Raw genomic sequence first — 27,131 nt, 5'->3', positions numbered from 1 at the left:
ATAGAGTTTGCATGTTCTCCTTGTGTTCGAGCGGGTTTCTTCCAGGTGCTCCGGTCTCCCCCACAAGTACAAACACATGTGCTATAGGTGAATTCGGTAAGCTAAATTGTCCGTAGTGTATGTATGCCCACATAGCAAAATTTCTCTGGCCCAGCTCTGGCCCACACAATCAGCTTTTGCTTGGCCCACATGCTGAAGTGAATTACGGTACATCACTGGACCAAGTCTTGTTTCCAGACAAGGGCCTAACATGGACCATATCTGAGTCAAGTCTCAGCCAAGTTAATAACCCATAACTGGGTCTGGCCTGGGCCAGATATGTTGGTGCATCACGACGGCTATAAAATATAACCCCATGAAGCATTGCGTTTTAGGCACACTTTGGGCTTGGTTTTTCTCAAACTTCTCAGTCAAGACAGGCTAAACTTACATGGCCCACATATAAATTATTAACATCTGGGCCAAATACTACATTTTACATTTGGCCCAAGTATTGTGTGCTGCCTTAAAGACGGTGCCACCTCTGCTAAACTCGGGCCACGTTTAGCCCACATGCTGTATGCCAGTGCCAGATAAACGCCTGCTTTGCCAGCTTTATGCCAAACCTGGGCCAGAATTCTTTGCTACCTGGGTGTGAATGGAAGTGGATGGCTGTTTTCCAGTGATGGGTTGCAGCTGAAAGGGCACCTCTGCTAAACTCGGTGCCACCTGCTAAACTCGGTGCCACCTCTGCTAAACTCGGGCCATGTTTAGCCCACATGCTGTATGCCAGTGCCAGATAAACGCCTGCTTTGCCAGCTTTATGCCAAACCTGGGCCAGAATTCTTTGCTACCTGGGTGTGAATGGAAGTGGATGGCTGTTTTCCAGTGATGGGTTGCAGCTGAAAGGGCATCCACTGCGTAAAACAGATGCTAGATAAGTTGGCAATTCATTCTGCTGTGGCGACCTCAGATGAATAAAGGGACTAAGCCAAAAGGAAAATTAATGAATGAGTGTAGCTTGTGACATCAACTTCATTATGAATAGGTGAGCACCTTATATGCACTAATTTGCACTGTGGTCAGAACTAGATGAATGTCAGCTCATACAACATGTATACTGTATAATACTGTATACATCTAAATGTTCTTTCAATTACGCACTATGGATTCGGTGGAAACAAACACTTCTTGCAAAGTTATATAAGAGCATGTATGGTCAAGTACTGGGTGCACAGTTGATTTCATGACTTAGTGGTGTCTGTGTATTTATAGTTCCTGATAAAGTGTCCAACCCATTTCAATCACCCCATTGCCCAACACAGGGGGAGTAATCCAATAAAGAGGAGCACAAGAGTCGCTCCTCCATCTCTCAAGAACTAAAGACGCATAGCACATCACATCACACCACTCCTCTCCTCTCCACGGGACAGGCAAGTTAAGCATCGCAACAATTATAACCTCTTCTCTTCTCTTCTCTTCTCTTCTCTTCTCTTCTCTTCTCTTCTCTTCTCAATGGTTCTCTATCATGTTCTTTTCTGTACATTGTATTTAAGTGCATAGGAAGCCATTTCACATAGTCTCTGTTCTGTCAGTTTTATATCCTGTGTATTCCAAAAAAAATTGTTTCAGGTTTTTATTTAAAAAGAATATTCTATATATAAATGTACAGATGGTTTACTTTTATACAATATATATTAATTTCAATGACTCAACCATATTTGATCAATTAAAATGAATGTAAGAATGAACAATTGCTTCAGAGTAAGGAGCTGAAAATAGCCTGTATTTAAAAAATATCAACATGATCACTGTTGCTTAAATGCAATTGTGGACATCCCAGGGTTTTGTAAAACACATTTAGTACAAGTACATTTTCGTTTTGAGATTACATTTGTAAGAAACGTCCTTTTTTGGCTTCTTTACAACCACCTGTCAGTCCATTATCCAGTTATGGCTGAAAGCTTCTCTTGTAGTCTTTAATTAGCTGCACGTTTCCATGTGTCACTTGTGGTCTATTTGGAAAGGATTGGATTTGTTTGGGGCTTCATTAAGTTTCAGAAGTAGTTCACATGACTCTCCTGAGTCTTCAGCTAAGCTCTTGCCTGTGTCAGTCTTATTTAACCCAATCTCAGGCACTGTGTATGTATATGTGTGTTTGATTGAAATTAGGGGAGGGAAATGGCTCTTTACTGATAGTAAGAGACATGCAGGAGACAGCTGGAACTACAGAGAGTTCTCTTGATATGGTGCCAGTGTTGGTGCCAGACTGAGATCAAAGAATCCACTCAAAAACAACAGGGAGATGTAACAAGTGTTCACAGTGCCGATTTAGGTGACTGTGTGTATCTGTTGTTGAGTTATTTCGAGGGTCATAGTGATGATGACATATAACAATGTTCAAATTGGCCTTGTATTTACTGTAACATTGATACAAGAGCGACACCTTGATATCAAAATGACATCAAGTTTAACATTGACATTAAAAACATTAAAAATCCCAGTCGATTTGACATTCACACATTGATGTGCTTTTGACCACCAAAAATTCATTCATATGAAAGCTTAAATTACAAATTGACTTATTTTTCATCCCTACAATTTATTTAAACTATATTGATGTCAAAAAGACATCAAATAGACATCTTTTCGTCAAAAATAAATAAATAAATAAATAACATTTCAATTCATACAAATCTAATTGTACAATTTTGTATGATTTGCTCATCACCCAATGATGGTTGGGTTTAGGGGTGGGGTTGTGTGCCATGCCTTCTTTCTATAATCAGACATTTTCATACGTCTGAACTCGTACGAATTTGTACGAATTAGCCAATAAAGTGACAAAACAAAAAAAACGTACGTTTTCTCGCCAGATCAGGCTGGTCGTCCTGTCCTGTAATACAATTTTTGAAATGTTTCTTAATGCTGATGTTTGATATCAATTTGATGTCTTTTTAAAATCAATGTAGCTAATTGATATCAAATTGATTAGCATTTTTGACTCTTTTTTTTATGTGTAATTGACATCAACATATCGGATGAACACACTGTGAGGATGTTTCCTGAATAGAGCAGCTTTATAACAGCTGTTCACCAAGTTACAGAAGTGGTAAAGGGATCCAAATTAAAACTGCATTTACTCCAGGTGGAAACCATTTGAAATTGAATCACCAAATTTAATCATTTGCAGGTGTCAAAGAGAGACTGTCAATAAGGCATGATTCTCGGACCTTCTGTCTTAAATTAAAATCTCACTTTAATGTGGTTTGATGGCTATAGCTTGAGGTTAGATATTAGAAGGTTGCTGGTTCTCCAATATACAAACCAAAACTTATACTAGGGTTGTGTGCTTAATCAAATTTCAGTGTCAGTGTCAATTTTGGCTTCAAAACATCATATACATCATGTTTCACACTCAAACAGTTGGTTTTGAGCTGTTTTGGAAAGTTTTGAAAACTTATTTTTCTACATTTCCCTTAAATGTAACCACAAAACACTTTAGCCAAGGAGTGTTTTTGAAACTAATGTATTGTCATGCTTGTTTTTTCATTCGGTTTACCATCATGATCCAGATTGTGTGGGTCTATTCAGTAAAATACACATTAGTAAGTTAGTTAACTTTTTTTGTCCCTGTAGGGAAATTTCATTTGCAGCATACACTTCTGACATTTCACATTTGGCATTTCATATTTAGCATATATATTTAAATAATTTATATAATATATAACTTAAAATGATTGTACCCCTACTCTAAAGAAATATCCAATCTACTAGCCATCAACTGCTACTGGGGGAAGAGGAATTAAAAAAACTTAATTGCTTGGAGTAAAAATTATGATTACTATACTCAAATTAAGACAAGTAGGTGCAAGATATATTCAGGTTTGAAAATATTTTTATAAGAATATTTTTATATTTTGTTATAAGAATAAGTTTTGTGTGCGTGTGTGTGTGTGTGTGTGTGTGTGTGTGTGTGTGTGTGTGTGTGTGTGTGTGTGTATTGTGTAAATTCTGGACTTTTTCAACACAAAGTTGAGCAAAATATGGACAAACACTATTTTTATTTATTTATTCATTTTAAAAGACATCCATATTGTTGATGCTGGCCCCAGATTTTCTTTTCAGTTCTCATATCTGAAGAATCATGTACTTGTTAAACTAAACTATTTCCAAAATGAAAATCCTATCTTAGTGCAAACATTAGCCATTCAGGCCCGCACCCAGGGTCCAGAATTTGTCCCATACTTGAGCTCAATTGTCACATTTTGACTGCTATTCCTTCATAAATTGTGAAAATAACCCATCAAAGAAGGCTTTAAGACCAAGCAGAATCCTCTGTTGGCTGTCATGATTTCAGCCAATCAGTTTTGGCCAATGCAAATATTTTTTATAACATCTGTGCAAGAAAACATACAATCTGACGAAAGTGAAGTCATCTTTTACTATACTGACCTACTGTATTGTTGTAAAATAGAGAAAACATTTTACAAGTAACTTTTATTATAAATCTTGGACCTTATTCATGAAACAAAATATTATCAATAAAAGGTGTGACTTTTAGTATAATCAGGTTATTGTTATCCATGAATTTTCAATTCAACTTTTTTAACAAGACAAAAATCTAGAGAAATTGTGAAGCTTTACATTACTATTGTTTATTTATTTGCTTATTCAAATGGGCAAATTCTAAATGAATGTCCTGGCCAGGCTGTTATTTGCTTAATGAACAAAAGCTACAATTTCAGTTTAAAAAAAAAAAATAGAAATTAGAAAAAGAACCACTCTTTTCAACAGGCTGGCTACAGACCTGCCATTGAACACTGGATAGCTAAGAAACGCAGAGCGCTTTTACTAAATTTAGTTTGTTTGTTTGTTCTTGTTTTGTTAGACTTCACTAATCCCAAAGGGAAATTCATGTCACAGCTCACAGCAAAGCTCTCCATACTAAATGTTGAAAAAATAAGTTACGTAAATATAAAAACAATAATAAAATTACATACTGCACACCTTAGTTTCAAACAACGAGTAGACTCTTGTCCATATCTAATACTATTACAATTCAGCATAATTTGTCTAGTATGATTTTGGTTATATAATCTGATCACCGTTGGTAAAAACGACTTCCTGTATCTTTCTCTGTAACACCAGGGTTAAATTAATCTTGCTCTAAAAGAGTTTGCACACGCTTGGACTAAATGAAAAAGGGGATGATTATCGAGGTTTATCATACTGACAAATTTGTCCATCATCACATGTGCAATCTCTTCTATAGTGGGTAGTACACACCACATAAGCTTATTTAATTAGTTTTTCTCCTTCTCCAACAGTTCCCTTCCACTGCAGGTTACAGCGTACAGGATCACAGAAGACACCACAGAGTCTTTAACAGTAAAAGTCTTTAACAATGTCTGACACACACCAAACCTCAGTCGTCTTCATAAAGAAATGTGACACTGACCCTTCTTATACACCAAATTGAATTTACAGACCAATTTAGCTTGTTATTCAGACCCAGCTACCTATATGATGAAGAAATCTCAATTGCTGACTCTAATCACAGGCACCGCTTGTTGTGGATGCCTTCTAAATTTTATTTATTTGGTCTTATTGGTATTTAATTTAAAAAATTTGTTTCACACTGGTCAGCAAAACTTTTTAAAAGCAGCCTACGGTATACTCACTCTCGTCATGAGTCTTTATATAAGCGACAACTGCAGAGTCATCAGAAAACTTCTGTAGATGACAATTTTTGGAGCTCTATTGAAAATCTGATGAATAGAATGCAAGTAAATATGGAGCTAAAACTGTTCCTTGAGGAACACCAGTGGTACTCATTACAACTTGCGACACACAGTTACTGTCCAAAATACTGTGGTCTATTTGTGATATAGTCAGTTAACCAAATTACCATACTTGAAGTGACCCTTTAAGATGAGTTTTAATGTGACACTGTCTGAAAAAAAGCCTCAAGGTTGGTGTGTAGATCAGAGTGTGTATATAAGCATTGTGTCCACAAATGCTAGTCTGGACACAGTTCTGAGGGATAACGCAGGAATATTAGCAGGGCTTTACTGAGGGGAGACACAACAGCTGAGACTAATACACTGGCACTCTTCCACTCTTGCTTTAGAAAGTTTGCGTCATATAGTTAGCCTTTACCTAGCAGATGTTAAGAACCGGTATTATAGGCCTACTAGTTAAGTTTCATCTAAGCCGTTCTCTCAATGGCATTTTCAATGACCCTTTCAACCTGTCTGCACTATTTAAAACTTGTTTATCTTTCAGGGATTGTTTAAAACCGGAGATGGCGGAGCGCTATGACTGCCACTACTGCAAGGAGTCTCTGTTCGGGAAGAAGTACGTCCTGCGGGATGAAAATCCATACTGCGTGAAGTGCTATGAAAGCCTCTACTCCAATACCTGCGAGGAGTGCAAAAAGCCCATTGGCTGCAACAGCAGAGTATGTTCAACTTCACATTTTCTGCTTTGCTAAACATGAATATACAGTTAAGTCCATAAATATTTGGACATCAACACTATTCTAACATGTTTGGCTCTATACACCAACATTTCAATCGATTTGAAATTAAATGAACAAGATGTGCTTTAACTGCAGACTGTCAGCTTTAATATGATGGTATTTATTGAACGGTGTAGGAATTACAACAGTTTACATATGTGCCTCCCACTTGTTAAGGGACCAAAAGTAATTGGACAGAATAATAATCATAAATCAAACTTTAACTTTTTAATAATTGGTTGCAAACCCTTTGTAGTCAATTACAGCCTGACGTCTGGAAAGCATATACATCACCAGATGCTGAGTTTCATCCCTGGTAGTGCTCTGTCATGCCTTTACTGCAGCTGTCTTCAGCTTCTGCTTGTTCTTGGGGCATTTTCCCTCCATTTTTATCTTCAGCAAGTGAAATGCATGCTCAATCGGATTCAGGTCAGGTGATTGGTTTGGCCATTGCATAACATTCCACTTCTTTCCCTTCAAAACCACTTTGTTTTTTTTTTTTGTTTTTTGCAGTACGCTTTTGGTCATTCTCCATCTACACTGTGAAGCACCATCTTTAATCATGATCTCATCTGCCCATAGGATGTTGTTCCAGCGTTGTGAAGGCTTTTTTAGAACTCTAATCTGGCTTTCCTGCTTTTAAGGCTCACCAATGGTTTACATCTGGTGGTGATCCCTCTGTATTCACTCTGGTGTAGTCTTCCCTTGATTGCTACCTCTGACAAACATACACCTACCTCCTGGAGAGTGTTCTTGATCTAGCCAACTGTTGTGAAGGGTGTTTAATTCACCAGGGAAAGATTTTTTTGGTTATCCACCACAGTTGTTTCTGTGGTCTTCTGGGTCTTTTGGAGCTGCTGAGCTCACTGGTGCGTTCTTTCTTTTAGGATTGTTCCAAACAGTTGTTCTGGCCATGCCTAATGTTTTTGCTATATCTCTGATAGTTTTTTTTTTTTACTTTGTTTTTTCACTTAAAGCAAATCTTGTTTGTTTCATTTCAAATCCATTGTGTTGGTGTATAGAGCAAAAATGTTAGAATTGTGTCAATGTCCAAATATTTATGGATTAATGTATACAGTTTAAGTCAAAATTATTATTTTCAACACATTTCTAAACAAAATAGTTTTAATAACTAATTTTTAATAACTGAATTTTTTATCTTTGCCATGATGATAGCACATACTATTTTTCTGGATATTTTTTAAAGATACTATTTAGCTTAAAGTGTCATTGAAATGCTTAACTGGGTTAGGTTGATTAGGAAAGTCATTGTAAGACATATTTGTATAAACTGGGCGTTTTCGCGAATGGGTTACTGCTGCGATGGGGGCAGGGCGGAAGATCGCGATGCCGGCTCAGCATCGTGATGTCTGTCGGCCATCGGCAATGGATGATGGCATTGTCTATCAACCCAACCTTAGTGTGAAACAAATGTATTGTTTTAGAGTATATACAGGAATCAGAGAGTGAAATTCCACACCTTTTTTAAGCCTCTTTCCATACATTTTAAGACCTTATAACCACTTTAGGTTTGAACCGGAAACACTGGCAAGATTTTAACTTACAGTAAATTTACTAAAAAATGATGCAAGAAACAAAAACATTATTCATATACTGAATAAAAATCTGTCCCACTTTAAATTGTGATGCTTATACCTATGAACTTACACGGTAACTATATGAGTAAGTAATATGTAACTACAGTGTATGTACACATTGGTACATAGTATTTACTTGTGTAATGCTGATCACATGTAAAAGTACACTGAATAGTATGTGTAAGTTCAAATGTGTAACATGACTTTTGTAACAACACAAAAAAATGACACATTTGTAACAAGAATTACATAAGTGCATTGCGTAATAACAATATGTAATAGAAATATACAAATGCCTTATGCTTATATGTTGTTATAAGGTAAATTGTAGAGTCACCTCAGTAATTCACAATTAAAGGGTAATTTACCAAAGATTGTTATTAAGTTATTAAGTTTGTTTTGTGGAATTTTAGCTATAAAATCCACATCTAAAATTTACCCTCAGTTTACTGACCCTACATTTTAGACTAGTTGTAACACAAATGCTTCCAGCTAAACAATCAGAGTACAATTACTTGCATTTCAAAACATGCCAAGTAAAATTTGTTGAGGCTTAAGGCCTGTTTACTAAATTATCAAGTATAAGTGTTTAATGCACATTTATGCATTGTGTCATATCAATAAGCTCTTACAACACTTTTTATGGAGTGAAGGGATGTCAATAAACTTCAAAAACTCTCTTATTTATGCTAATATTGATATAAAACCCTAAAATACAACTCTAAATACATCTGTCAGCCCATAAATTTCTCTACATTGATTTATTAACTTTTAATACTCTTTAAGACCCCTTTAAGACCCCTCAGACACTTAATTGCGTGAGACATGATGCATTTAAATGCATTTTGACTAGCAAATAAATTATTAATTTATTCATTCATTTTCCTTCGGCTAAGTCCCTTTATTCATCAGAGGTCGCCAGTGCTAACCACTGAGCCACCTAGTTCACAGCCCCCAAATAGCTTAAGGTCTGCATGAAATTAGACTTTGCCATGTTTATTTTGCTAGTGCACATTGTTGGTCTTAAAGTTAACAATCAATCAGTTCAAGTTAGTCCACTAACTAAAACAAACTGTTTGTTTAGGTAATCTTTAATCAAAATCCAACCATTTGCTTCTCCTCTGGAATGGAAATCCTTCTCTGATGATTAGCCACGCCCTTTCAACTGTTAGTTCGCTATGAGTGAAAGACAAGAGGAGGAGCACAGGAATAAAACCCAACCCCTACTCATTATTTTATTTCAGTTGGAAATACATCATCAAGTCTGCAGCAACTTTATGCCAAATTTTTACTCACTTAAAGGAATAGTTTATCATTTACTCACCCTTCATTTGTTCTGATAAACAAAGAGAAGAAGTTTTGAAGAAAGCTGGACATACATTTTAATATTAGACTGTAAAAAACGCTATGTTATTATTATTATTATTTGGAACCTGTTTATTTTAGTAACTGATATTTTATAAATTACTAAACTAAAAATGTACTTGTATAAACCTAAAAAGAAGTTGCAATTTAGTACATCTAAAATACAGTAACTTAATATCTAATATTGAACAACACATTATGGTTAAAATTATAATACATTACATATGCTTTAGTATAATAGTATACATGAAATTAAGTTTACTTAAAGTTGCTGTATGTACGTTTTTGACTCTTCTAAAACATAAACATATCATGATATGTTTGCAGATATTTAAGGAAGATGCCAAGTGAACATTCTTGTTTGTTTGTAAAACAGTGTTTAAGTCAGAATTCTGCTTTAAAAATGTCCTGAACACTGTCTTTGTTTTGTTCTTTTAACCCGCCCACTGCCACTTAAGCTAACTATTTTTCTTCACCTCGGGTTGTCTTGTTGGAAAACCACATATTTAATTTATTTACTCAGAGATGCAGATTCAGAGTTCCACATGTGGTTATTAATTAGAAAATAATATAAATATTACGAACGTAAACATTAGGTGAGCAGGTTACATTGTAACCATGTGTCCTAACAACACGCTATGTGGCGAAATTTGCAGCAATAAGCAATTAGGCTGTTTGCACCAGACGAAACAAGACAGGAATTTAAATACAGGCATTCAGAAGCACAGAATAGTGCACTCACTAACAAAATGGTAAGGTTTATAATCTAATTAATATATAATAAACCTCTTAAACATTATTATATGTACGTTTTATAAGGAGCACAATTTAAATCAGCGTTTAGGCTCGATTGTCAGAATCGCTAATATTTGTCCTCAATCTGGCAACCTGCACTTGCAATTTTTTGATCCAGGAATGCAATACCTAGTTTAACCACTGGATGTCAAACTTACATAACTTTTATTCATTCATTATCTTGTCGGCTTAGTCCCTTTATTAACCCGGGGTCGCCACAGCGGAATGAACCGCCAACTTATCCAGCAAGTTTTTATGCAGCGGATGCCCTTCCAGCTGCAACCCATCTCTGGGAAACATCCACATGCACACACTCATACGGACAATTTAGCCTACCCAACTCACCTGTACCGCATGTGTTACACGGGGAATGACACAAACAACTGAAGTGTGGATCCACGTGCAGGTTTAATCAGTGGTCAGGCAAGCAATGGTCAATACAGGTGCAAACAGGTTTATGGAGACAGTCCAGAATCGTTTTCAAATAACAGGCAAGAGGTCAGAAGGCAGGCGGCAGACGAAGACAAAAGGTAAACAAGGCTGAGGTCAAAGCACAGAGAAACAAGACAAGGAAAACGTGTTGTAGTGTTACTATACAGTTAACAAGACTCGGCAATGGGAGTGAGTGCGTGTGTTGCTTAAATAGTGTGTGCAATCAGTCTCTGACAATCCTCAGGTGGTGTGAGTGTAATCAGTCTAGATGAGGAAGCATGTGTGAGTGTGAGCTAGAGGTCTGCATTTCCGCGGCTGTCCCGCGGGCACTGCGGGACCCGACCAGATTTCTACGGCGCGGGTATAAATTTTCGAATAAATCACGGGAGCGGTCGGTAACGGGTTTAAATTGGGACGGGAGCGGACTGTCTAGCAATATTGCTCCCGACTCCCGAGTGAGCACGCGTATGTATGTGTGTAAATGAAATAGCGCGATGCTGTGTTTAGCTTGTTTGTTGCAGTTTGTGTGTGTGTGTGTGTGTGTATGTATGTGCACGCGCGAATGAGAGATATGTGTGTGTGTGTGCGCGTGCGAGAGCTTTGCCTGTTTGTGCTTGGTGCTTATGAGTGTGTGTTAGAGGGCGCACGCGCGCGAATGAGAGAGAGAAAGCTTAGTCTTTGTGTGTGTGCTTGGTGCTGTGCATGTGTGTTTATACAGACAGCTTGTTATAGGCTGTCTGGACTGTATAACTGGGTGATTTTCGGTTTTGTTCTCCCCCCGCTCTTTAGCGGGATCGGGCGCGGCGGATAGAAAACGGAGCGGGTCGGGCAGCGGGACATCAAGTGCTTAATATAAGCGGGAGCAGTCGGGTTCCGGCTAAAACCTGGCGGGTGCGGGGCGGGAGCGGGATTCAAAATTTAGTCCCGCGCAGATCTCTAGTGTGAGCGGAGTGCATGTATGAAAATGTAGTCCAGAAATGGTGGATTTGTAGTCCATGGTTATTGAGAGTGAAATCCAGTGATCTTATGGAGTACGATCGCTGGTTATCATGACAGCATGTCTTTGGACTGTGGGGGAAACCGGAGCACCCGGAGGAAACCCACGCGAACGCAGGGAGAACATGCAAACTACACAGAAACGCCAATTGAGCCGAGGCTCGAACCAGCGACCCAGCAAGCTTCTTGCTGTGAGGCGACAGAACTACCTACTGCGCCACTGCTTCGCCCCTACACAACTTTAAATTTGACATTATTACAAAGTCATTTTTATTAGCTATGAATGTTTATAAATTATATGAAACAGTCATTTACTAGGCTTAAAAGATCTTTGGTCATCTTCAAGCTGTTAAAACCTTTCTGAGCTTCTTTCTTCTTTCTGAATACATTTTGAAGAAAGCTGAAAACCTGTAACCATTGACATCCATAGTAGAAAAATCTAAAACTATGGAGGTCGATGGTTACAGGTTTTCCAGCTTTCTTCAAAATATCTTCTATAGTGTTCAACAAAAAACATACAGGCAAATAGGTTTGTGACAAGTGAAGAGTGAATAATTAATGGCAAAATGTTCAGTTTTAGGGGAACTATCTCTTTAAGAGCAAGTTCAGCCCAAAATGCAAATTTAATCATGTTTCAAACCAGCGTGAATACTGATTGGTTGGTTTACAGCCAGTGTTCTTCACAAGATCTTCTAGATCCAACATAACTGAAGAAATAACATATTGGAGCAATATTATTTGCAGGTGCAGATTTGAAGTACACAACAAATGAACATTCAAAACAATTAAGAGCACTTCTGTTTTAAAAGGCGTGTACTTATACAGCAAGATTAATATGCACATTTACATTACTCACACATTAGACTATACGTGTTATACTCAGAGCTCAATATTCACAGCAAGACGGTCTTGACGCTGACTGTTTGACCGTGTTTAATTAGTAACAGTGCACACAATGATTTGGAGCCCTCTGAAAGCTGAAAGATCTAAAGCAGAGCAGTGTGAATGCCAGTCCATGCACTCTGGACTCAACCCAGCAGGAAATCACTGCCCATGGGGTGAATCTAAAACTGAACAAAGTCACCAGATGAGCTTTTGTGGGACTACTAGATCCTTTTCACCTTAGGAATGAGCACACAGCTCTTCTGCCATTTCAAAGTCAAAGTAAAACATTCTTTGCAGTAAAAAAGTCAATAAAATATAGGGTAAAAACTGGCAGATGTGGTTGACAGAATTATACTGTAAAAAATATGATAGAAACCGTAAATTAATTTTTTTGAGTTCTACAGTAAGCTATTTCATTAATTTATAGTGTCACGCACCAATGTTTTTTTTTTTTTTGGAAAGTACTAACATCTACACATTTTACCTTTGTTACACACACTAAAACACACCCATAAGCATATGGAGATAAGAAAGTCATATGATGAACCAAAGCTCATCACAAACAACTTTTCCTACAAGCAGAGAAGCACATTAAAATATAGAAGTTAAATAATGCGATAATCATTAGGATTTATCAAAATCAGATGTAACATAAATTTTGTTGATTTACTATCAGGGCAATTTTTACAGTGTTTATAATTTATTCATTTTCTTTTCACCTTAGTGCCTTTATTAATCTGGGGTCGCCTCAGCAGAATGAACTACCAACTTATCCAGCACATGTTTTACACAGCGTATGCCCCTCTAGCTGCAACCCATCACTGGAAAAAATTTAAACAGTTAATTTGTTTAATTTAGTCTAATTAGATTTCTGAAATACAATCTACTTCTCTCTTCAAAGAGCAGCTCTCATTATCGTCCATGAACTGGTGTATTTGTTTCATGAAATTTAATTAATTTGTTTCATGAAAGACATTTATTTTAGTTACTTTCCATGTTCTAACATGTCAAACAAGATCAAATGTATACAAAATGTAATGTTAAAATGCTAAAACTGCTTAATTATTAACTCACCAGAAATAAAGTAAAATAAATGATATATTTTTACTTACATTACTTAATTACTCTCATTCACACATATACACTACAGCCAATTTAGCTTACCCAATTCACCTATGCCAAATGTTTTTGGACTGTGAGAGAAACCGGAGCACCCGGAGGAAACCCGTGCTACCACGGGGAAAACACACAAACTCCACAGAAATGCCAACTGACCCAGCCAGCGACCTTTTTGCTGTGAGATGATCATGCTACCCACTGCGCCACCATGACGCCCAGTGTTTGTAATGGTTACATAATTTATGATAATTTATATAATCAGCTTATTAGACATTTACATTAAGCTTGACAAATGCTTTGAAACTATTAAGATAAGCATCACTTTTGAACCCTGAGTTATGAATACAAACATATTACAGTTACAGTTAACCTTCGATGGAAAAATGAAAAAAAAAAATCTGTCATCATTTACAATCCTCTGCATCGTTACAAACTTATGTTGTGTGGGTTTATTTTTGGCAATAGACAGTGATTGTTGATTTTTCTTGTAAAGATCATGTTCCATAAAGATATTTAGTAAATTTATTACCGTAAATATATCAGAAATTATTTTTGATTAGAAATTCTTTGCTAAGCACTACATAAAGATAACTTTAAAGGCTATTTTCTCAGTATTTTGTGTTTTTAACCCTTAGCTTCTAGATTTTCAAATACAAAGAAATATTGTCTTATCTAGACAAATAACATTAATGTAAAGCTTATTAATTCATCTTTCTGGTGATTTCTCAATTTCAAAACATTGACATTTGTGTATGGTATATTGTGTTCCATGGTCAACTGGAATCACTCTTTATTAAAATTTTTGTCTATTCATTAAAAGACAGTGCAACCAAAACTCCACAAGTGTTTATATGTGTGAAAAAAAAAAAAAAAAAAAAAATATATATATATATATATATATATATATATATATATATATATATATATATATATATATATATATATATATATATATATATATATATATATATATATATTAGGGATGCACCGATATGGATTTTTTGGCTGATACCGATAACCGATAATTCTTCAGACTTGGAGGCCGATAGCCGATATGTATAGGCCGATAATCATAAATATTTTAAATTATAGACCTATATTCACGATTTCACATAAATCAGCATGCAAAAAAATATTTCCTTTTCTTTATAGCAAATTAACATGCAAGTTGATTGTTGCATAAAAATAATAGTTCAAACAACAAAATGGTATTTAATTAACAAGCAAGATAAATATATTTAAATAAGATGAAAATGAAAGAGCTAAGGACTGAAACCAGCTCAAATGGTCATGAATAAAACATGTTACAGGGATGTACTCATGTACAAATATGTCATGTCTGAAAAAGCCTTTATCAGAGGTGTTTTGACAGTTTAGAGCCACCGTACAAGCCAACAGCTAAATACAGATAGTACGTTTTAGTACGTTTAGAAAATGCGGCACAGATTCCTCCTATTTGGCGTTTTGACGTATCACATGTAGCTGCTGCTTGTCAATCAGACACTCTGCTTCTGCGCTCGTTCTTGCCGTCAATCGTGGGAAAATGATCGATGAAAAGTTTATGATAAACCGCTGAGAGTTTTACTCAACTGTAGAGGCAGAGTTGCCATCAGAGTCAGATTTTGATACAAAACCTGCATTGAGCTGACTTTATGACAAACACAGAGCAGAATATAAAGACAGAATGAGCAGCTAGTTAAGAGCCCCTTTGACTGGATTCACCTCTCGCCTCTCCCCCGTGCTACAGTGTGTGTGCGGTGACAGCTCGCCCTCGTTATAATCAATATGAATATTCCGATCAAACTGAATACATCTTACATCAACAACACATGACAAGCAACGCGTTGATAATAACAAATAATCAGACTACAAACAACCGTTATGTTTATAGATGTTGTAAAATGTGCGGGTCCTTCAACTGGACTGGGCTGCGGTTTGGGGTGTGTGTGAGACAGAGGGAGAGGGAGAGAGAAAAGAGGAGCGTTTTTTAAGCAATGACACCATTTTCTGTGATGTTTCCTCTTTGGTGACTTACTTGTTGTACCACACGGAAAGTACTAAATATTTTGGACCAAGGTACATGTGTCCTCTTTCATTCACCAGGTGCAACGAAAAGAGTTCACCCTGAAACTAATATTATTCGGCCCTGGAGTAATAAGTGAATCTCCCCTGATATCTCTTAACACAACAAAGAGACATAGCAGGAAAGGTTTACACATGTAATATTTTTCCTGAGGCGATTTTAAGCAAAATACACAATGACTCTCAATCAAGCACATCTACAATGATAAGGAAAGTGGTTACTTACTGAGTTATTAACGCACAGCAATGCCACGTGAAGAAAGGACAGACTTTAAAGGAATAAAGGAGAGCTCCATAGTGCACTGGACAAGTCTGAACAAGTTCCGGCCTTGCGAGCGCGGTACGCAGGTCTGTACAATTACGTAATTTATCGGCTTAAATATATCGGCCTAATTTAGACATCGGATCGATAACGATAATCTTAAAAATAGCGTTTATCGGCCGATAACGATATGGGCGCCGATATATTGTGCATCCCTAATATATATATATATATATATATATATATATATATATATATATATATATATATATATATATATATATATATATATATATATATAGTTGAAGTCCTAATTATTAGCCCCCCTGTTTATTTTTCCCCCAATTTCTGTTTAACAGAGAAAACATTTTAATAACTGATTTATGTTATCTCTGGCATGATGACAGTACATAATATTATAAAACATATTTTTCACGACACTTCTATACAGCAATTTATTCAGGTGAAGTTAGAATTATTAGCCCACCTTTTAATTTTTTTTCTTTTTTTAATATTTCCCAAATTATGCTTTACAGTGCAAGGAAATTTTTACAGTATTCATCAATGTCATGAATATTATTAGCCCCTTTAAGCTATTTTTTTTCTCTCGATAGTCTACAGAACAAACCATCACTATACAGTAACTTTGCTAATTACCCTAACCTGCCTAGTTAACCTAATTAACCTAGTTAAGCCTTTAAATGTCACTTTAAGCTGTAATGAAGTGTCTTGAAAAATATCTAGTCAAATATTATTTACTGTCATCATGGCAAGGATAAAATAAATCAGTTATTAGAGATGAGTTATTAAAACTATTATGTTTAGAAATGTGTTTAAAAAATCTGCTGTCCGTTAAACAGTAATTGGAGGGGGAAAAAAAGGGAGGGGGGGTCTAATAATTTAGGGGGCTCTATATATTATCATACCAAGTGACTCTCTCATGAAGACTTTGGTTAAACCACTCAAAACAATATATGTCAATTAATTATTAAATGAATAATGTAAAATGCATGCAATTTACAATAAAGATAATTTTGAGTTGATATTAAAGGAATTAGTGGTAGTCAAAGTGTACTGGACATTTATGGATTTGGAAATTAAATGATGACTGAGTTTTTATTTATAGATAAACTAACCCAGAAATGCTTTACTATCTTTACTAACTGATATTAATGAGCAGTACATATGGTATAGCATTTATTATATACTCTAAATGTTTTTGTTCATAAAAAGCCGTTCATTGCTAGTTCATGATTACTTTCATTTAATAATACTAGTTATTTAAATTCAAAAATTGTTTTTCATTTTAAAATGAATATTAAATTAGATTTATAAACATGTTATAAGAATGTTTTATATTATCTAATGTTAACAAATTGAACGTACTGTAAATGAATGTGTTATTAATTGTATAAAAGTTATTTGTTGGTAAACGAGCATAATATTTATGAAAACTTTCCATTGCACAAAAGATTCTGTAGAGTGGAAAAAGTTTTCATCATCTGCATAAATATAAATTTCTCATTGGCATGCATGATTACTTGACAGCTACTACAACAGAGGGCTACAGGACCATATGCGCATTATAAAATAAGCACCTACTACCCAGACATGTTTAACACAGCATTTTAAATCACTTGAACCATGTAATCATTTTGAAAACATTGTCATCTATACCCCAAACTTCCCAAAAACGTAAAAGAAATCCTTTCCATTTTTAATTTATAGTTGTCATGCAAAAGCACCCTAAGAGTGTGTGGTGTCCTGCTCTTCCCTCTACAGGCTCCTGTGAGCTTCTGTCATTAGTGTCATATTACATGGTCATTAGTCCTGATGAGAAGGCTGAATCTCTGGTCTGGAGGACAGGCCTGAGGTGTTGCCACATCTGTGTGCCACGTCCTTGGCCCAGTTCCCCGTCGCTCCCCCATAGCAGCCCATCAGCATGACCTCATATCACCCTGGGCCAGCAATTTAACGAGCACACACACACACACACTCTCTCCCTCTCAAACATTGGTGGATAATTAAACCACCGGTGTCATACACTCCTCCTGAGGCTCAGTACCGACTCTCACTAACACACTCCAATTGGCAGATCACACTGGGCTCCAGCACCTGCGGCTCTCATTGGCGAGTGACCCGCTGTGAAGCTGACATTGAGGAACCCTTTACCCTCTCGCTTTCCCTAATTAGATGTTCAAAAGCTGAAAAAGGCCACTGAGGCAAAGCACATTCGGTTTAATGCAGGTGTGACAGAATGTAGGTTCAAAGTCTTTACCTTTATGCGTTTCTCTACTCAGGATCTGTCTTATAAAGACCGGCACTGGCACGACGACTGCTTCCACTGCTTCAAATGTCACCGTTCTCTTGTGGACAAGCCATTTTCTACCAAGGACGAGCAGCTACTGTGTACCGAGTGCTACTCCAATGAGTATTCCTCTAAATGTTTCGAATGCAAGAAGACAATCATGCCAGGTGAGTGAACACATTTGCTTGGCCTGATTCTCACACATTATCTTATTTCGACCTTGTCACAGTCACCAAGTTAAGCGCCCACCAGACACTCTAGAGGGAACTCTACACTTCCGCTACTGAACCGGACTACATACTCCATCATGCACTTCAAACACACCAGTTCCAGTTTACCACTGATTACAATCACATAGCTGAATTTCATGAGGACTGACATTCAGGACTGTGGGGTATATGCCGAAGCATGCTAATAGGACTTTTAATTTGCCAGTAACCTGGGTTAAGTGCTTCCGGCGAATTGAATGCCAATGCAAAATCCGGTGCATTTAAGGTCTGTTTTCTTTAAAAATCAGCGATCTCCACTAGCTGAGTGATGTCCGATTTAAAGTGGATCTCAGACTGTATAGGAAGCACTGCATTAAATTACATTTCCCCCGCCATATCTTTATAATATGAGCATTTATTTTACCCCAGTATATTCAATGGAGCTCCTGCGTTAGCCTGCCGATTCTGACGGGCGCGTGCGAGTAAACAGCTTTTTGTCTCGTTTTACGCTTGAGCAACCAAATAAATGCTAAAGTTTATTTAACTGAATGTATTTTAATGACATTATAACATCGATGCTGTATAAGGAACCGTATAAAATGGAAAAAAGTTCACAATTACAGGTCACCGGAAGTGTATGAGCATGGGAACAGCACTAGCTCGGCATATACCCTATTAGACGCGTGAGCATTTTAAGTTTACTTGTTTCATTCATGCGTGAAATTTACTTCATAATAGAGGCGGATTCGCATTAGCTTTGTTGCTCAACGACCACAGGTTTGCTCGTGTAGCGGAAGGGGCCGAGCTTTCGGGCACACATGTTGGATAACTTTATTTATTTTGGATAGTAAAAGCAAAATTCTCTTACAAGAGTGATTATAGCGCCTCCCGATGGTGACTGCGGTTACACTGATGGCCGGTATTATTTGATAGTTTGGTCATTTATTTCACTGATTTGGCAACCGTCAAAACTGTTTGAATTTCCGCTCAGTAAAAAACATTAGTGCTCCATTTGAGATGACACTACATACATATAATATGCTGTTGAGTGTGTAAGTGCATATGTACATAGTGGATGAGTGCATAGTGTATTTGTGCCATTTGAGACGCAGCTTATGTGAATTGAGATGCAGCACTGGTGTTCTGTATAGTTTAGTTTAATCTTCAATCAGACACAACTGGGCTGGCTAATCAAGCTCTTACTAGTTGCTTGAAACGTAAGATTAAGCTACACTCTGCAGAAAACTTGTTCTCCAGGACCAAATTTGGGCACCAAACTTTGATTTAAAAGGATACTATAAACTTAAATAAAAATTTACCAAAAATAAAATAACAAATTATTATTATTAAAAAAACAACAACAAAAAACAATCACATCTCATGGTTTGTTTTTGAAACACTAATATGCATATTTTCTACGAAACTAGGAAGATTTTCACCAAAATTTTGACATTTTTAAAAGTTAAAATAAAAAAAATAATTCATATGACGAAATAGTTAAATTTAAGTCCTCTAAAGAGACGCAATCTCCCCGTCACCCTGAAACACAAAACCTTACGTTATTAAATTCTGTGTATAAATCGCAAGTTATTTTGTGTGATAGTTAAATATATTTTAAACAAACTGCAAATAAAAAAAACCTTATTTCTTTCTCATTTTCTTTCTTGAAACTTTTCCCTCTTAGTCACATACTGTACCTGTCTGATGGCTCTTCATGCAGCTCATTATGCAGGTCTTTGTCTTTTCAAGAATTAATCACTGCATCAGTGATGATAGTTCACGCTTTCTCGCATAGACCATTTTCACTCAAAAAGTGACTCAGGGCCTACTCACACTATGCCATCCGTACCTTGCCCAGGCCCGTTTCCCGGCTCGTTTGAGAAGTGTGAGTGCGCTGAATCGGGTTCAAGCACGGTTCTCTTGGCTGGTCCTGGCCCGGTTGGAAGAGGTGGGCCTGAGCGTGGTTCACTTGGGCTTTAGCGCGGTATGCTTGTAGTGTGAGTGCAAAACGCGACAAAGCCTGAAACTGAAAGCGAGACGTGACTTTTAAGGGGCTGTTTCATATGGATTTATTAATCAATCTTACTGTTCAATGAACGCAAACTGCCGTAGTTTATTAAATACGCAAACCCCTCACTGCACAACAGCTGCGCACCTTCAGCAAACCTCATTCCTGCAGCACGAGGGCTTTATGACTGTTTATGAGCGCCAAAAGTAGCGGATCTGTTCGGCGAAATATCTGACTGCGTGTCACCGCATCCCTAAGGACTGTTTGGCGAAATATTTGACTGCATGACACTGCATATCAAACGACTGAAACGATATAACTAGAGAAATCTCCTCTGTGCTGAGCGAGAACGCTCACTGAACAGCGCATCATCGATGACGTAAGCGTGCCCAGGCCCGATTGTAGTGTGAGTGCAGGCCGTCGGGGGAGACGGGAGGGGGGACAAGCGTGCTTTGGCCTGGTTCGAGGCAACTGTACATAGTGTGAGTACGGCCTCAGAAAACTAGGCTACAAGATCCAGTTCTCAAAAGTCTTGTGAACAAATGGTCTCTATGTGTTTCATGGCCTTGTTTCAGTGACTCCAAAATTTTTGTTTTTCGCTAACCACGCATAAACGTTTCTCTCCCAAAAACACATACAAACATGCTGCTTAGATATTATTGTAGCCTAGCTTGTTCTGTTTACAGTGTTATCACAATTTAGCCAATAATATGTTTTTAAGATACTAAAGATAACACAAATGTCAGTGCATGTCAAAACTTTTCCATGGCCACAAAACACCCTTAGACCCCTGGGGGTAAAAAAATACATTTATGACTTTTTTTGTGGTCTATGGACACATATGAAGAAGGTTTAATAAGATTTCATTTACATATGACATTGATCAATGCACATTCAAACAGCACATCAACTACAGTAAAGACTTTCTGGTTTGGATGTTTGCAGACATGTCCGAACGGATTATTATTGTTATTATTATTTACAAGTTGCCTTAACAACCGAACACAGAAATATACTAATAAAAAAAAAAAAAAAAAAATATATATATATATATATATATATATATATATATATATATATATATATATATATATATATATATATATATATATATGTATATATATATATATATATATATATATATATATATATATATATATATATATATATATATTTAACAATTACATTTTTAGCACCTTCATAAATTAAATACAAATCTAAAAAGCGAACACACCCATGCACATTTTTTATAGCTACACCATTTTGTACTCCTCATAAGAACTTGAATACATTATGATTAAATTGCAAAAGATGATACTTTTTTGTGTGAACCCTTAGATGCACAGGCTATGTACTGTACATCCTGGCTATTATCCAGACAAGTAATTTATTTGTCTGTCTGCATTTTCCTCTGTTTCTCTCAGGCTCCAGGAAGATGGAGCATAAGGGGAACAGCTGGCATGAGACCTGCTTTACCTGCCAGCGCTGTCAGCAGCCCATTGGAACCAAGAGCTTCATTCCTAAGGACAACAGTAACTACTGTGTGCCGTGCTACGAGAAGCAGTTTGCTCTGCAGTGTGTGCAATGCAAGAAGGTAACAGCTGGAACACAACTTGACACGTTAAATATGTAAAAAGTAATAAATGACATCAAACCTCAATCAAATATTGTGTAGTTCTGAGTGTGCTTCATGTAGGTGAGTGGGCTTGACAAACCACCTGTCGGATGTGCTTTCTCTCTATGCACTAGGCACTTTATTAAAAACACTTCTATGTTCTCTACGTTTGTTTGTAAAGCTAAGTTTTTTTTATATTTATTTTGTTATATAGCTATAACTTATAATTATATATTCCAGAATTTTGTTTGTATTTATACTCCATAATTTATAAACTTAATGATAATATATTTATGATAATAATATAACCTTTTTTGAAGGTCACTGGTGGTTGTATAAGCATTTTACTGCATATAATGTGTATTGTGACAAATAAAATTTAAATTTGTTCACTCTCAGCCAATCACCACCGGGGGCGTGACCTATCACGACCAGCCCTGGCATAAAGACTGCTTCCTGTGTACTGGCTGTAAGCAGCAGCTGTCTGGCCAGCGCTTCACCTCTCGTGATGACTTTCCCTATTGCCTCAACTGCTTCTGCAATCTGTATGCCAAGAAGTGTGCTGCCTGCACCACCCCGATCAGCGGTATGAACAACCAAAACTTTTACATCTCCTTATTTTTGTGCGTCCTTATTGTTGAAAGTGCTTATAAGCACCAAATGCAAGCCTATGAAGAATAAGCACAATTTACTTTTTTTGAAACAGAAGTTCTCTTCTGTATTGTTAAAGGGATAGTTGACCTCAAATTACTAACCCTTAAGTGATTTTAAACCTTTATTAATTTTTTTTAACACAAAAAAAAAAAAAATATATATATATATATATATATATATATATATATATATATATATATATATATATATATATATATATATATATATATATATATATATATATATATATATATTGTAGAATGTTGGAAATCATGAGGCATTGACATCCAAAGTAGGAAAAATCACTATGAATTGGTCAGTGGTTCAAGCACACCTGTGTTTTTGTGTTGAACATACTCAAATTATGTTTGAAACAAATGAATTTTGAGTAAATTATTTTATTTTTGGGGAACTATGCTTTTGAGTATGTTGTAAATGAAGTACTGCTAAAAAGGGTAGACCTGGTTATCTATCAACAACAACAACAACAGCAAAGATGGATGATGTCCCAGAGAGCATACTGTACAAATGAGGGCCACTTTAGGCAGTTATGCGGCACTAGTGATATTCCTTCGGCCCAGACAAAATGAATGCGAGCCTGAAGTGGCCCATCTGTACAATGGGAAAGGGGGGCCAAAGATTGAAATTCATATATGGGCCATTTAAGTCAAAGATTTGGCACTTATGGCAAAATGCAATCTGAATGTGAGCCTAATGTGGCCCATCTGGAAAATGGTAAATTCTGGCCAAATCATGGAGGACAAATGTGGGCCACAGTTGGCAAAAATGTGGCATAGTCATTTAAGGGTAATCTGGGTCTAAACCTAAAGTGGCTCACACGTGTAAGTGCAAATGTGGCCCAGTTATCTTAAGACATATGTGTGCCACTTTGGCAAATATTTGGCACAGTAAACTCTGTCTACTGAGGCTGTGGCCCAGAGAAAATCTGGCAAATGTGGCCCAGTTATTTTAAAACATATGTGGGCCAGTTTGGCAAATATTCAGCACTGTAAACTCTGGCTAATGGAGCCGTTAGCATATAGTGGCCCAGAGAAGATGTTATCTTAAAACATATGTGAACCCCTTAGACTAAAGTCACCATCATGGAGAAAAATGTTAGCTTTAGTTGGGCTCATAACCCTAAACCTCTTAATATAAATTTTCTTTTGGGCAATAAAATTTATTTTATTTATTTTATATATATAAAAAACTGTAAAAATTAAGTGAATAACAACCTGTAATGAAATATTATAAAACACTGATGTTAACCAAGGTTTATAGCTATATGAAGGTTTTTAAGCTAAAGAAATTCTATGGTTCAACTTCTGCTCAAAGATACATCAATAATCAGCGAATGAACCTCAACAACGGTGACAATAGCAAAAGAAGTCACAAACAGAAGAATAAAAGTGACAAAATTAACAACGTCAACGTAAATGGCAGAATCAAAATCGAATGATAAAAACTGGAGCATCAATAAGCTATATAATGTATTCATACTGCAATGCATGCTGGGATTTTTGTACTTTGCCACACCCAGCAAGTGTAAGGTGTAGGCCAGATCTGGGCCACAATAAAAGCAAAGTGTGGCCCAGAATAGGGTCAGTTCTAGTTCATTTGGTGGAATTCTGGCTAATAGTGTATGTGGTATTGCTTTGACTTATTTGTGGCCCAGATCTGACAAATAGGAGCGGACTGCCCTAGAGCCATTCAGTATGATGTCCAGATGTAAGTGTCTGGTGTGGGCCCGAATAAAAGCGAATTGTCGCCCAGAATAGGGTCAGTTCTGGTTCATTTGGTTCAATTCTGGCTGATATGTGATATTGCTATGGCTTAATTGTGGCCCAGCTCTGGCAAATGGGAAAAGACTGCCCAAGTGCCATCATTCCATGCGGTATGTGGGCCAGATGTAAGCATACCTGCCAACACTCCTGTTTTTTCCCGGGAGTCTCCCGTATTTCAGACCCATCTCCCGTTTTGGTCTATCTCCTGTCTCCAACCTAAAACACCCCCCCACCCTCCCAAGTCAACATGACTTTAGATTGACGTTGTGCGTCAACTTTACACCATCATGGAGATTTTTGTTTGGAAAAGAAAATTGGGTTAATGTCAAACTCAACGTCAGGCCGATGTCAATGTCCAATGTCCAACCTAAAATCAACCACATATGAAAGTCTAATGATGTTACAGCTTGACGTTGTGTGGGCGTTACCACTATGACGTCTATCAGATGTTAGGTTTTGGTTTCCAGACCTGACGAATAAATGTCAGCTTTTGATGTCAAAATGGCATTGGGTTAAAATTTCGGCTTGACGTTGGATTTTGGTCACTTTCTCTCTCACAACCTAAAATCAACCAAATATCAATGTCATTTTTGGACATTAAAATAACATTGTCCTTAGAAGCTAGCTAGACATAGAATTTTGGTCAACTGACATCACAACCTAAATCTAATCTAATTTTAATGTCATATGATGTTGTGTGCTTGCTCAGAAATAACTAAATACACTACAGAATGTTACGTTCACACACATCCTAAAATTACATGTAAATGCATCAGCTTTTTACAGCGTAATACTCACTACTCTTGAGTACTTTGAAAGGGCTTTTTACTCATACTTTGAGTAATATTTACACCAAATACTTTTACTGGTACTATAATATTAGGCAAGTAATGGTACTTTTACTTAAGTATGATTTTTCAGTACCCTTTCCACCACTGGTGTCCACTTTCTTTCACTTAAAAAAAAAGAAAGTGTAAGCTAAAATGTCTCAAAGACAGTGACTGACATATTCCGCTAATAATGTTGTTCTACACCAGGGTCTGTGCAGCTGTGAGATCAAGGTTTCAAGTGATTTGCACCTGATTGAGCCACCGAGAATGATCAGTAGAAATTGCTATTTTATATAAATTGCAAGGTTTTGCCTAAAAGAGGGAAATAAAAGCTGGAAATGCAGTTATTCTCCTTTTAGCACTGTGTGGTGGGAAGCAGCTTTCACACTGGACAAGGAAAGCACTGCGCTATGAAACCCATTCTGACATATTTCTCTACATCTGGGCTACTCAATTGGCGGCCCACGGGCCGAATCCAGCCCCCGAGGCACTTTGTTCCGGCCCTTCAAACAGTGTGACCAAGACATCAAAAATAAATTTAGTTCAGTCGACAAACGGCTGCTATGGTTATGAAGTGACTTTCATCTCTGTTCAATAACAGCACGAGCTGCAGTTAAGGCTGCACAGAGCGCGAGTCATCGTCTTTAAAATTTGCTGCCTTCATATGCTTTCCAGGTCTGGGAGGAAGCAAATACATCTCTTTTGAAGAGAGGCAGTGGCACAACGACTGCTTCAACTGCAAGAAGTGCTCAGTGTCTCTGGTGGGCCGTGGATTCCTGACAGAGAGAGATGATATTCTGTGTCCCGAATGTGGAAAAGACATCTGAGCAGACAGCGCGGCACTGCAATTCCTAACATTTTATTTTTTAACAAAGTTACAAATTCTATCAAAGCTGATGTATTAGTCTAACAAAAGTCCCATTTAGATAAGTCACTTTAAAGGGGCCTGTGCATGCCAAGGCCTCGTATTAAAATCGTGTCTTGTTTAAAATCGTCAACTAAAAGAAACATGCATTTTCTGAAGACATAAAGCATATTTACTGTTTTATTTGGAAGTGTTATTGCCTATTTACTAGTTGCTTGTGCCCAGTGTTGGGTGTAATTAGTTACAAAGTAATAGTTACTGTATTTATATGAGTTTTCCAAAAGTAAAGTAAGGAATTACTTTTAATTTTTAGGTAATCTAGCTACATTTACTCATGAACTAGCCTTAAATATTCAGATTAATTGTATTATTTTTTTTGTTATACATATATATTTTGCTGAATAATTATATTTTTCGACTAAAGTTGGTTACATTTATCTAGTTGATGAATGGGCTATATGCTAGGCATGGGATGATAAATGTTTTCAAGGAATATCGCGGTTTGTAAAAGTCAAGGTTCTGTAGCCAAAGTTTTCTGCTATACTGTTCCTACCGTATATGTAAGATTTAATTTTTTTTTATGTTTTGTTTGAAGTTTTAAAGGACAACAGTATCTCCAGCAGAAAAGATATCCAAAGATGCCGTCTTAAATTGTTATGAAATCTGTTTTTGAAACTACTGTAAAGAAGACAGCAGAAATCAAAGATTCATTAAGCCTGACATGTTTACTATCCCAAAATATCTTAAAAGTTTCTTAAGATAAAATACATTGTGTTTAAAGCAAAAAATTTTTTTTAGCTTTTTTACCCAGACATTTAAAAA

General features: G+C 36.7%; 1 protein-coding gene across 1 annotated transcript; it reads left to right on the top strand.

Annotated features, from left to right (window-relative positions):
- Positions 1-1,346: 1,346 nt before the first annotated feature.
- fhl2b (four and a half LIM domains 2b) lies at positions 1,347-27,131 on the top strand. The gene is made up of 6 exons (NM_001006028.2): positions 1,347-1,412; positions 6,268-6,442; positions 18,337-18,511; positions 21,986-22,155; positions 22,576-22,762; positions 26,120-27,131. The coding sequence occupies exons 2-6, from the start codon at positions 6,287-6,289 to the stop codon at positions 26,269-26,271; spliced, it is 840 nt and encodes a 279-aa protein (NP_001006028.2). The 5' UTR covers positions 1,347-1,412; positions 6,268-6,286; the 3' UTR covers positions 26,272-27,131.

This window comes from Danio rerio, chromosome 6 (assembly GCF_049306965.1).
Source record: "Danio rerio strain Tuebingen ecotype United States chromosome 6, GRCz12tu, whole genome shotgun sequence".
NCBI classification, from domain to species: Eukaryota; Metazoa; Chordata; class Actinopteri; order Cypriniformes; family Danionidae; genus Danio; species Danio rerio.
This window is presented reverse-complemented; position numbering and strand designations above follow the sequence as displayed.